The sequence below is a fragment of the Entelurus aequoreus genome, linkage group LG02, assembly GCF_033978785.1.
Source record: "Entelurus aequoreus isolate RoL-2023_Sb linkage group LG02, RoL_Eaeq_v1.1, whole genome shotgun sequence".
In the NCBI taxonomy this organism is placed as follows: Eukaryota; Metazoa; Chordata; class Actinopteri; order Syngnathiformes; family Syngnathidae; genus Entelurus; species Entelurus aequoreus.
In genome coordinates, this window is record NC_084732.1 from 11,857,890 (window position 1) to 11,871,582 (window position 13,693).

General features: G+C 42.9%; 1 protein-coding gene across 1 annotated transcript; it reads right to left on the reverse strand.

Annotated features, from left to right (window-relative positions):
- Positions 1-7,722: 7,722 nt before the first annotated feature.
- LOC133630147 (zinc finger protein 501-like) lies at positions 7,723-13,039 on the reverse strand. The gene is made up of 2 exons (XM_062021509.1): positions 12,622-13,039; positions 7,723-9,063 (listed from the first exon to the last, which is right to left on the reverse strand). The coding sequence occupies exons 1-2, from the start codon at positions 12,803-12,805 to the stop codon at positions 7,829-7,831; spliced, it is 1,419 nt and encodes a 472-aa protein (XP_061877493.1). The 5' UTR covers positions 12,806-13,039; the 3' UTR covers positions 7,723-7,828.
- Positions 13,040-13,693: the final 654 nt, after the last annotated feature.

A 13,693-nucleotide genomic window follows, 5' to 3' on the forward strand; every position in this document is an offset into this window, starting at 1 on the left:
AATCCGTGTTTACTACTCATTCTTCATTATTTGACCGGTTGCGGGTTAAAAGTGCCGCCACTCAAAATAGGAATTATTGATTATTTCATAGCTAGAGCATAAAAAAACAATTTACAACATTATTTATACGGTTTTCACATTATTAGACCGTACTTCTAACCAATATAGTAATGCTTCCGAAAGCGTAGCCAATCAGTGGCCGCGATACTGAACAGCGCGCTCTGATTGGTCCCTTCTGGTGGCCAATAGTATTGTAGTATTTGTATTTGTAGTTCATTTAGCCATTTGGATCATAGACATGTTCTAAGGGTATGTGGTATGGAGCGCTACTGCTAACTGGCGCTGACGAGACGCGGGGCCGCCATCTTGGAGTGGTGATCTGCTCCACTCAGTGCAATTCATTTGGCAGGAGCAATGAACTGTCAGCGCATTTAATTCATCTTACCTCACTGAATACCACTGATTTTCACCCCCTTTTTTGTCACGCATGTAGCTATGATAAAGGACACATGTTTTATTAGGGACCGCAATGTCCCTTTTGGACAGAGCACCCTATTGTATTTTGTGCGTTTTATTTCTTTCTTTCTTATTATACCGGCCGCCTCTTTGAGCTGTAATTTGACCCCCTTAACATGCTTCAAAACTCACCATATTTGACACACACATCAGGACTGGCGAAAATTGCCATCTAATAAAAAAAACCAAACCCTAAAACTCAAAATTGTGCTCTAGCGCCCCCTAGGAAAAAACACAGACAAAACTGCTTGTAACTTCCGGTAGGAATGTCGTAGAGACATGAAAAAAAAACCTCTATGTAGGTCTGACTTAGACCTAGATTTCATACATTGACATCCTTCAGCAAAAATCAACAGGAAGTTGGCAATTCCCCCTTCAAAACAAAAGTTTACTAAAAACAGTCACTTTTGCCTCTTTGAGCTGTAATTTGAACCCCTTAACATGCTTCAAAACTCACCATATTTGACACACACATCAGGACTGGCGAAAATTGCCATGTAATAAAAAAAAACAACCCTAAAACTCAAAATTGCGCTCTAGCGTCCCCTAGGAAAAAACACAGACAAAACTGCTTGTAACTTCCGGTAGGAATATTGTAGAGACATGAAACAAAAACCTCTATGTAGGTCTGACTTAGACCTAGATTTCATACATTGACGTCCTTCAGCAAAAATTAACAGGAAGTTGGCAATTCCCCCTTCAAAACAAAAATGCACTAAAAACTGTCACTTTTGCCTCTTTGAGCTGTAATTTGACCCCCTTAACATGCTTCAAAACTCACCAAACTGGACACACACATCAGGACTGGCAAAAATTGTGATCTAATAAAAAACCCAACCCCAAAACTCAAAATTGCGCTCTAGCGCCCCCTAGGAAAAAACACAGACACAACTGCTTGTAACTTCCGGTAGGAATATCGTAGAGACGTGAAACAAAAACCTCTATGTAGGTCTGACTTAGACCTAGATTTCATACATTGACGTCCTTCAGCAAAAATTAACAGGAAGTTGGCAATTCCCCCTTCAAAACAAAAATTTACTAAAAACTGTCAGTTTTGCCTCTTTGAGCTGTAATTTGACCCCCTTAACATGCTTCAAAACTCACCAAAATGGACACACACACATCAGGACTGGCGAAAATTGCGATCTAATCAAAAAAAACAAACCCCAAAACTCAAAATTGCGTTCTAGCGCCCCCTAGGAAGAAAACACAGACAAAACTGCTTATAACTTCCAGTAGGAATGTCGTAGAGACATGAAACAAAAACCTCTATGTAGGTCTGACTTAGACCTAGATTTCATACATTGACATCCTTCAGCAAAAATTAACAGGAAGTTGGCAATTCCCCCTTCAAAACAAAAATGTACTAAAAACCGTCACTTTTGCCTCTTTGAGCTGTAATTTGACCCCCTTAACATGCTTCAAAACTCACCAAACTGGACACACAAATCAGGACTGGCAAAAACTGCGATCTAATAAAAAACCCAACCCCAAAACTCAAAATTGCGCTCTAGCGCCCCCTATGAAGAAAACACAGACACAACTGCTCCTAGGAAGAAAACTCAGACAAAACTGCCTGTAACTTCCAGTAGGAATGACTTAGAGACATGAAACAAAAACCTGTATGTAGGTCTCACTTAGACCTACATTTCTTATATTGACAACCCCCAGCAAAAATCAACAGGAAGTTTGCAATTCCCCCTTCAAAACAAAAGTTTTGTAAAAACCGGTCACCTTTTTTCAAACATTATCTCCTCTGAGCGCGTTTGTCGTGTCGGCTTCAAACTAGCACAGGAGAGAGATTGGGTGACGCCCCTTTTCTGTCCTGTGCGCTGCAGCTGTTGTGCAGAGACACAGGATGCTTTCTATGCTGCCTGTGTGAAAGTTCACAAGCAGCTGAGAGGAAAGTCGTGCTCCTTTCAGCTTACCGAGGGAAGAAAGAGCCGTTGTCGCTTGGCCAGCTGCAGGATTGAAGGCTCAGCTGACACTGCAGTCTGTGTTGCGCGTGAGGGGGAGGAGCTTCCATATCAGAATGGCGGAGGGAGTTGAACGCAGAGATGAAGAGGAGTCTTACATCTTACCAGGCTGATGGCGTCCTCATGGCGGTGGCTCCTGGCGGGGATCAAACCCCGCTATGTGCTGCAGGACCAGCCTCTCCCAGCTTTTCTTTGACACTGATGCTGGGGCCAGACTGATGCTGGGGCCAAACTGATGCTGGGGCCAGACTGATGCTGGGGCCAAACTGATGCTGGGGCCAGACTGATGCTGGGGCCAAACTGATGCTGGGGCCAAACTGATGCTGGGGCCAAACTGATGCTGGGGCCAAACTGATGCTGGGGCCAAACTGATGCTGGGGCCAGACTGATGCTGGGGCCAGACTGATGCTGGGGCCAAACTGATGCTGGGGCCAAACTGATGCTGGGGCCAAACTGATGCTGGGGCCAAACTGATGCTGGGGCCAAACTGATGCTGGGGCCAAACTGATGCTGGGGTCAGACTGATGCTGGGGCCAAACTGATGCTGGGGTCAGACTGATGCTGGGGCCAAACTGATGCTGGGGCCAAACTGATGCTGGGGCCGGACTGATGCTGGGGCCAGACTGACAGTCAGCAGTTGAGGATCAATCACACAGCCTTTATTCCACAGGTGTCAAACTCAGATCTTGTTCGCCACCTCACTTTTTGTGGCCCGCCAAGGCCTGGAAATGACACAATAAAAAATGCTGGGTTATTTTCTTAACCCAATTTATGAGTTGTGAGTCATTTCTATGAAGAGCAGTCACATTTTTTGGGGTTATAAGGGTATTATTTGAACTCAATGTCTGGGTTTTCAAAACTATGAACCATTTTTGGCTTGTTTTTCAATGAGTAACGCATTTTTGGGTAAAAGGCTTTTGTTTTAAATTAAAAAGTTACTTACCCACCATGTAACAACACTTACCCACATGTAAGGACACTTAGCCCCAGTGTAAAGACCCTTACCCACCATGTAAGGACACCTAGCTCACATGTAAGGACACTTAGCCACCATGTAAAGACCCTTACCCACCATGTAAGGACACGTAGCCCCCATGTAAGGACGCTTAGCCCCCATGTAAGAACACTTACTCACCATGTGTCACTTACCCACCATGTAAGGACACGTAGCCCCCATGTAAGGACACTTAGCCACCATGTAAAGACCCTTACCCACCATGTAAGGACACTTAGCCCACATCTAAGGACACTTAGCCCACATCTAAGGACACTTAGCCCCATGTAAGAACACTTATTCACCATGTGTCACTTACCCACCATGTAAGGACACGTAGCCCCCATGTAAGGACACTTAGCCCCATGTAAGAACACTTACTCACCATGTGTCACTTATCCACCATGTAAGGACACTTACACCCCATGTAAGGACACTTAATCCCCATGTAAGGACACTTAATCCCCATGTAAGGACACTTACGCCCTACGTGAGGACACTTAATGCCCATTTACGGACACTTACACCCAATGTAAGGACACTTACTCACCATGTGTCACTTATCCACCATGTAAGGACACTTACACCCCATGTAAGGACACTTAATCCCCATGTAAGGACACTTAATCCCCATGTAAGGACACTTACGCCCTACGTGAGGACACTTAATGCCCATTTACGGACACTTACACCCAATGTAAGGACACTTAATGCCCATTTAAGGACGCCCCATTAAAGGACACCTATGCCCCATGTAAGGACACTTACACCTCATGTAAGGACACTTACGTCCCATTAAAGCACACTTAAGCCCTATGTAAGGACACTTAATGCCCATTTAAGGACACTTACACCCCATTTAAGGACACTTACGCCACTTTAAAGGACACTTACGCCCTATGTAAGGACACTTAATGCCCATTTAAGGACACTTACACCCAATGTAAGGACACTTATGCCCCATGTAAGGACACTTACACCTCATTAAAGGACACTTACGCCCTATGTAAGGACACTTAATTAATTAATGCCCATTTAAGGACACTTACACCCCATGTAAGGACACTTACACCCCATGTAAGGACACTTACACCTCATGTAAGGACACATACGCCCCATTAAAGGACACTTACGCCCTATAAGAACACTTAATGCCCATTTAAGGACACTTACACCCCATGTAAGGACACTTACACCCCATGTAAGGACACTTACACCTCATGTAAGGACACATACCCCCCATTAAAGGACACTTACGCCCTTTGTAAGGACACTTAATGCCCATGTAAGAACACTTAATGCCCATTTAGGGACACTTACACCCCATGTAAGGACACTTAATGCCCATTTAAGGACACTTACACCCCATGTAAGGACACTTACGCCCCATTAAAGGACACTTACGCCCTATGTAAGGACACTTAATGCCCATTTAAGAACACTTAATGCGCATGTAAGGACACTTATGCCCCATGTAAGGACACTTATGCCCCATGTAAGGACACTTACACCCCATGTAAGGACACTTACGCCCTACGTAAGGACACTTACACCCTATATAAGGACACTTAATTCCCATTTAAGGACACTTACACCCCATGTAAGGACACTTGTGCCCCATTTAAGGACACTTACGCCCCATTTAAGGACACTTACGCCCAATTAAAGGACACTTACGCCCTATGTAAGGACACTTAATTAATTAATGCCCATTTAAGGACACTTATACCCCATGTAAGGATACTTATGCCCCATGTAAAGACACTTATGCCCCATGTAAGGATACTTATGCCCCATGTAAAGACACTTATGCCCAATGTAAAGACACTTACTGTCAGGTTCAAACACTGATGACTTCTATTAAACAAGACAAGAGGCAATGAACATTATTTACAATCACACATCTTAAGTACATGAACATATATGAGCATGCTATGATCATACACGGCAATTCTTGTTAAAAAAACATGTCACTCATATCTTGCTTTTGAATATATTTTAATGGGTATAATTAATAATTGTGATCAGTAGTCGGGAAGGAGTAGGACCAACCAGCAGCAACATTCATAGTTTTTAACCAACTATTGGGTCAAGGAGCGCTAAATTGCGCAACCCAATAGTTGGGTTGGGTACAACCCAACATTGTAGTGAGCATAACTCAGCTTTTGTGTTAATGAATCAAACCCAATAGTTGGGTTATGAATCAACCAACATTGTAGTGAGCATAACTCAACTTTCGGGTTAAATAATTCAACCCAACAGTTTGGTTGGGAATAACCCAACATTAAGTTATCATAACTCAACTTTTTGGTTAAATAATTCAACGCAAAAGTTGGGTTGACAGTATGAACCCAAAATGTTGAGTTAAAATAACTCAAGTAAGGGCTTCGTCCTTTTCTGAACCAGCAGTTGGGTTACAATTGGGTACATTTTTAACCCAACATTTTTTACTGTGCATATGCATCAATAAAGTACCTTATAGTTTCATAAGGAGTGTATTTTTTCCCAATTTTGGCAGAAAACATGTATTGCATGAAATTGCATACATTTTAAACTAGAATAGAATCAAATGTTGCAACAAATTATCATACTTGGCCCATTTTTTGGGGGGAACAATAAAAATAAAAAAAAGCTTAAATCTCTGCTTGACTTATGATTTCAAAGCTAGTTTTCCATCAAAATGTACGCAGTAAAAATGGAAAAGAAAGGTACAAAGTTGTACAAGTAGTTTTACAGCATATTACTGTAAATTGGAAAAAATGACCATTCTTTTTATGGTGAAAGTCTGTCAGAATCAGTTTTTTTACCGTAAAATTTACGGTTGTTTTTTTTATGGTGTGGTAGTGTAAATGGGGGGGAAAAAATTGTACCGTATAAAACTGGCAGTTTAGTTGCCAGATTAAAAAAAACAAAGAGTGGTACTTTTTCCATTTACAGTAATATGTTGTTAAAACAAAAAAAACACGCAAAACTGCTGTTTATCCCCCCGTAAGAAACATTGGTACAGTCTTCTATTTCAGTAAAGGTTTCTCATTGTAATCCCATTGGGTTGAGTTTTTTCTTGCCCTGATGTGGGATCAGAGTTGTTGTTGATGTTGTGGCTTGTGCAGCCCTTTGAGACACTCCTGATTTAGGGCTACATAAGTAAACTTTGATTGATTGATTGCTTAAAAACAGTGAATATTCAACAATACGATTCTGATGACAGAGTTGACAATTATTCACTGTAAAATCTACAGGGTTTTTTTTGTTACAGTGTATGAAAAACTATATGTAATAATCAAATGCATAGACAAAATCAGGTATTATTCGCTGTTACCAGCAGCCGTCTGACGGCAGCCATAACTACGATGTGGCCCTCAATGGAAAGGAGTTAGAATAATTATGTATATATTATCACACTAACTAAACTTCTTGTCTGAGGGGTGGCCTCAGCCACAGATGTTATCTTTGTTTAACAGCCAAGGACTTCAACGACCTCAACAAAGATAAGATGACAGCACGCAGACGAAGCAGAGACTTCAAGGACCGCAACGAACATAAGATGACAACACGCAGACGAAGCGGGGACAAGGCGATATCACAAGGCCTCCAGCACATTCCGTCACGTACTGTGCGTCCTGAACCTGCTTTGCATAATATATGTGACCACTCCTTTAAGAGGCGGCCTCAGTGATGTTGTCTATGGAACTCTGAATAAAAAGAGGGACGCGGGAGCTGAACCTTAAGAGCGTAGGGCGAGACTGTGACTAAGTGCGCAGCTCCATGCGTTCTCCTCATGAGCTAAATTGAACTCTGTCTCTGCATAATTCCTTGCTTCTTGTCTGATTAATAGATGTCATCAGTGTTTGAACCTGACAGACACCCTTGCTTTGTTCAAATCAATCGCAAATATATTTGATCAGACATTTGAAGAATTTACCTGACTCACACGAACAATAAATATTTGGTGTTAAAACATTTGTGACTATTTCTAGCTTGGAGAGAGGGGTACACTGTGGGACGATACGGTGAGAAATGTACGACATGTCCTAAGACATCGATGAGGGAATACTTGACCATGTTGCACATGATGAACACAAGTAAATGCAGTATTGAAGCACATGCTGGAGGTTTATACAAGTCTTAGACGGCAAACATTTAGTTTCCACCAGCCAATGAAATTCCTGCATGCAGAATTGAATGAAATTGTCGTTGTCTAAAAATGTATCATAAACCATCCGAGTGATGGCGTTGTGTTCAACATGTGTGTACACACGTGTTTATGAAAGTGGACACACAATGCACACTTGCAGGGGTTGTAGTGTGAGTACAAGATGGCGATAATTGCCCTTCAGTCCTCTCAGCTGTGTTTGTGCATGTGTTGGGCCAGTCCTGAATGAGAACTAAAATCTGTGCTACACACCAAGCATGAAAACGGTTTTTCCCCAGTGTGTGTTCTTGTGTGTGTTATCAAATGCCCTTTGATGGCAAATCTTTGACCGCAAACCGAGCAGGGAAAAGGTTTTTCCCCCGTGTGCGTTCTCCTGTGAATAATCAATCCCGAGCCATCGGTAAAACTTTTGTTGCAGACTGGGCAGGAAAAGGGCTTCTCTCCCGTGTGCGTTCTTGTGTGTCGGATTAAATTTCCCTTAAGAGAGAATGTCTTGCCGCAGAATGTGCAGGTGAAAGGTTTCTCTCCTGTGTGTGTTCTGGTGTGTGCTATCAGTTGTCCTTTTATGGAGAAGGTTTTACCGCATATTAAGCAGGTAAAAGGTTTCTCCCCAGAGTGCGTTCTTGAATGTCTATTTAATGTCTCCTTTTGAGAGAATCTTTCGCCGCAAACTGCACAGATGAAAGGTTTCTCCCCGGTGTGCGTTCTCAAGTGTTTGACCAACGCCGGACGAGCACGGAAACCCGTGTTGCAGAATGAGCACGCGTATGGTTTTTCTCCCGTGTGCGTTCTGGCGTGCGTTATAAAATTTCCCCTCACAGAGAAGCTTTTGCCGCAAACTGAGCAGGCAAATGGTTTTTCACCGGTGTGTATCCTCGTGTGCCTGATCAAAGTCTCCTTCAGTTTGAAGCTTTTGCTACAAACTGCGCAAGTAAATGGTTTTTCTCCTGAGTGGATCCTCACGTGTCTTGTCAAAGATGACTTGTCGCCAAAAGTTTTGTCACACTGAGAGCATTTCAAGTGTGTGTTGTCAGCGTGACGTGTCTGAGCAGCTTTATAGTCTTCCTCATCGGTGTCAGCAGGGTGTGATGTTGTGTGGTCACCATCGGACAGTGGAGCTAAGTCTGCTTGTGATCCTCCACCATCACCTTCTGTTGTCACGTGTGGAGTTGAGCTGCTGCTTGGAGGCTCCGCCTCTCCCTTCACCTCACTTTCACCTTTGACCTCATCATCTTCACTCTTGACGACAACACGAATCACCGGCAAATCCTCCAGTCCTTCAAGATGCTCTCCTTCCAGACTGATGCTGTCATCCTCTTGTTCCTCTTTAAAGTGGGGGGGCTGTGGCTCCTCCTGCTCCACCCAGGAGCTCCACTCCTGCCGCTCAGGAGGAAGATGTTCAGGAGGAAGATGTTCTCCACTGACTGCAGGACACACAAAGACCAACACGTGCTTCAGAAAAGGTCAAGTTACATATTATTGTGGCTCCGAATATTCAAACTATCTTGCAGCAGCACCTTTTGACCGTGACACACCACACCGTCTCACCATTAAATCAACATTCTTCCATTGTTGGTGTGGCTGTTAATCCCACCACATCGTACTATTAAGTGTCCTTTGACATTGTGGAAGTCGCTTCCTAGCAGTTCCACACGTCACAGGAGTCAGGCGTGCAGTTTTTAACAGAGTTTTAATGTTCATCAATTGTTTTTATCCTCCTCCTCTACTGTTCCCGGCCGCCACTGTTAAAGACAACAGGTGATTAGATAACTCGTACCACCTGGGAGACCTAATCACCTGTTCAGCCGTGTCTCGCCGTCGGCACTGCCACGCCCCCGTCTGATGGTGCTCTGTCCTCAGCACCATGGACGGAGGCGGTGACCTCCGCTCCTGCAGGCAGCGCTGGCCACACTTCCCTCCACAGACATGTTTACTCAGAAATAATATAATTGAATGAATTATTTTTATTTTTTATAAATCAATGCATCGTGGTATCTTTGCGAGTAAAAAAATAAACTGAGGACAAAACATGTCATCAGACTTTTTAATATATATTTTTTAAAACACTGCCAAAGAAAGTCTAGCAGCGTTTTTCAACCTTTTTTTGAGCCGAGGCACATTTTTTGCGTTGAAAAAATGTGGAGGCACACCACCAGCAGAAATCATTAAAAAACGAAACTCAGTTGACAGTAAAAAGTCGTTGTCGCAATTGTTGGATATGACTTTAAAGCATAACCAAGCATGCATCACTATAGCTCTTGTCTCAAAGTAGGTGTACTGTCACCACCTGTCACATCACACCCTGACTTATTTGGACTTTGTTGCTGTTTTCCTGTGTGTAGTGTTTTACTTCTTGTCTCGCGCTCCTATTTTGGTGGCTTTTTCTCTTTTTTTTTGGTATTTTCCTGTAGCAGTTTCATGTCTTCCTTTGAGCGATATTTCCCGCATCTACTTTGTTTTAGCAATCAAGAATATTTCACTTGTTTTCATTCTTCCTTGTGGGGACATTGTTGATTGTCATGTCATGTTCGGATGTACATTGTGGACGCCGTCTTTGCTCCACAGTAAGTCTTTGCTGTCGTCCAGCATTCTGTTTTTATTGACTTTGTAGCCAGTTCAGTTTTAGTTTGGTTCTGCATAGCCTTCCCTAAGCTTCAATGCCTTTTCTTAGGGGCACTCACCTTTTGTTTATTTTTGGTTAAAGCATTAGACACCTTTTTACCTGCACACTGCCTCCCGCTGTTTCCCACATCTACAAAGCAATTAGCTACCTGCTGCCACCTACTGATATGGAAGAGTATTACAGGGTTACTCTGCCGAGCTCTAGACAGCACCGACACTCAACAACAACACATCATTTGCAGACTATAATTACTGCTTTGCAAAAAATTATTTTAACCCAAATAGGTGAAATTAGATCATCTCCCACGGCACACCAGACTGTATCTCACGCCGCGGCACAGTGGTTGAAAAACACTGGTCTAAAGAACCACTGAGGCCTCAAGGGGTAACTGCACTTTTTTTTTTTTTTTTATTTAAATTTTGCCTATCATTCACAATTCTTATGTATTGGGATGAGAAATGATAAGATTTCACTTTCGATTCTGCTTAATCATTCGGTTATTTGTCAGTTCTCTTATACATTCTTATATGTAGAAAAAATAAAAAATAAAAAATAAAAATAATCAATTTAAATTTAACACGACCTTACAAAGACTAAAGTGAGATCTTAGGAGGCACATGTGTACAAACCCCAAAAGCAGTGAAGTTGTCAGGTTGTGTAAATGGTAAATAAAAAGAGAATACAACAAATCCTTTTCAACTTATATTCAATTGAATAGACTGCAAAGACAAGATATTTCATGTTCACACTGACAAACTTTGCTATTTTTTGAAAATAATCATGAAGTTAGAATTTAATGGCAGCAACACATTGCAAAAAGGGCATGTTCACCACTGTGTTACATGTCCTTTCCTTTTAACAACACTCAGTAAAGGTTTGGGAAGTGAGGAGACACATTTTTGAAGTGGAATTCTTTCCCATTCTTGCTTGATGTACAGCTTAAGTTGTTCAACAGTCTCCCTTCTCATATTTTAGCTGCCACACATTTTCAATGTTTGGACTACAGGCAGGCCAGTCTAGTACCCGCACTCTTTTACTATGAAGCCACGTTGATGTAACACCTGGCTTGGCATTGTCTTGCTGAAATAAGCAGGGGCGTCCATGATAACAACATATGTTGCTCCAAAAGCTGTATGTACCTTTCAGCATTAATGGTGCCTTCACAGATGTGTAAGTTACCCATGTCTTGACCACTAATACACCCCCATACCATCACACATGCTGCCTTTTACACTTTCACCCTAGAACATGTCTTGACCACTAATACACCCCCATACCATCACACATGCTGCCTTTTACACTTTCACCCTAGAACAGTCCGGATGGTTCTTTTCCTCTTTGGTCCGGAGGACACGACGTCCACAGTTTCCAAAAACAATTTGAAATGTGGACTCGTCAGACCACAGAACACTTTTCCACTTTGTATCAGTCCATCTTAGATGAGCTCAGGCCCAGCGAAGCGTTTCTGGGTGTTGTTGATAAATGGTAAATACTTGAATTTGAGGTATTCTTGCCCCAAGTGGAGGAGTTCAAGTACCTCGGAGTCTTGCTCACGAGTGAGGGAAGAGTGGATGGTGAGATCAACAGGCGGATCGGTGTGGCGTCTTCAGTAATGCGGACGCTGTATCGATCCGTTGTGGTGAAGAAGGAGCTGAGCCGGAAGGCAAAGCTCTCAATTTAGCGGTCGATCTACGTTCCCATCCTCACCTATGGTCATGAGCTTTGGGTTATGACCGAAAGGACAAGATCACGGGTACAAGCGGCCAGAATGAGTTTCCTCCGCCGGGTGGCGGGTCTCTCCCTTAGAGATAGGGTGAGAAGCTGGGAGGAGCTCAAAGTAAAGCCGCTGCTCCTCCACATGGAGAGGAGCCAGGTGAGGTGGTTCGGGCATCTGCTCAGGATGTCACCCGAATGCCCCCCTAGGGAGGTGTTTGGGATACGTCCGACCGGTAGGAGGCCACGGGAACACCCAGGACACGTTGGGAAGACTATGTCTCCCGGCTGGCCTGGGAACGCCTCGGGATCCCCCGGGAAGAGCTGGACCAAGTGGCTGGGGAGAGGGAAGTCTGGGCTTCTCTGCTTAGGCTGCTGCCCCCGCGACCCGACCTCGGATAAGCGGAATAAGATGGATGGATATATATATATATATCCCCCCCAGCGGGCCTTTTTAATACCTCCCTAATTCTGAGGTGTCAAGGTTGGCAAGTATGTTATCTGTACTGTAAAGTTCAAATTTGAATGACAATAAAAAGGAAGTCGAAGTCTATTGTATGTTTTTCTTATGGTTTCATGAAGTAAATTGTCCGATAAAAACGAGCATTCTACGATAAGACTGGAAAAGGTGAAGAAGTAAACAAACCTGCTTGTTGATGTTTGTTGAAAAGAGCGTCCAGTAGTTGACGTTGTCGCTCGTTCTCCTCTTTTGTTCTAGAAAGTTCCTCCTCGTATTCTGCTATCGTTCTTTCTAACACTACAAATATTTCTTCCACAGCAGCAGTTAGTCGCTGCTTCACCAACACTCTCAGCATTTCTACTTTGCACATTTTCACACTTTACACGCACACTTTAGCGACGCGTCGATCACTTCCGCTTCGTTTTGTTTAGCAGCTAGCGAGCTAAGCTAGCCCGGGTAGCATCGAAGTGACGTGGCGACAAATCGTCCACGCCACGTAGAATGAGTGTTATATATGTTAGTAGGCTGTAGTGCGTACACGATTAAAAAGAAACGCGGTAATAAACGCAATAAAAATGACTTCATGACACCCGTTTTGTTGCTAGCTTCTGTTCGCGCAGCTACTTTCAACTTCCGGCAGACAAGACCTATGTCGTGCAATCTATCGTTACTGCCCCCTTAGGTGAGGAGGTGTCATTACATGTTTCACCTATATATTTCCTGCTTAAATAAGGTCAATAATGGCAAACGGAATTGATGATTTTTCTACATAAATGTCGATTTATGAAAGGAAGGCCTACATTTTCTAATTGACTTAATAATTTACAATTATCCATCAAATATTGGAGAATGGTTAAGAGTAAAAAAGCCCTTAAATTGATATATTTGTTAAAAACATTTAAAGTGATTTAGGTAGACCTTTTTGTCTTTAAAAAAATTTTTTTTTTTATTATTATTATTCATTAATATTTAATCTGTATTTGCTTTTGGTTTTCTTTCCTTGTTGTTGAAAGTGCTTTGACTGTTGTGAAGTGTGAACTATATTTATATAGCGCTTTTCTCTAGTGACTCAAAGCGCTTTTACATAGTGAAAGCCAATATCTAAGTTACATTTAAAGCAGTGTGGGTGGCACTGGGAGCAGGTGGTCAAGTGTCTTGCCCAAGGACACAACGGCAGTGACTAGGATGGCAGAAGTGGGAATCGAACCCTCAAGTTGCCGCCACGGCCGCTCTACCAACCGAGCTATGCCGACTGTTG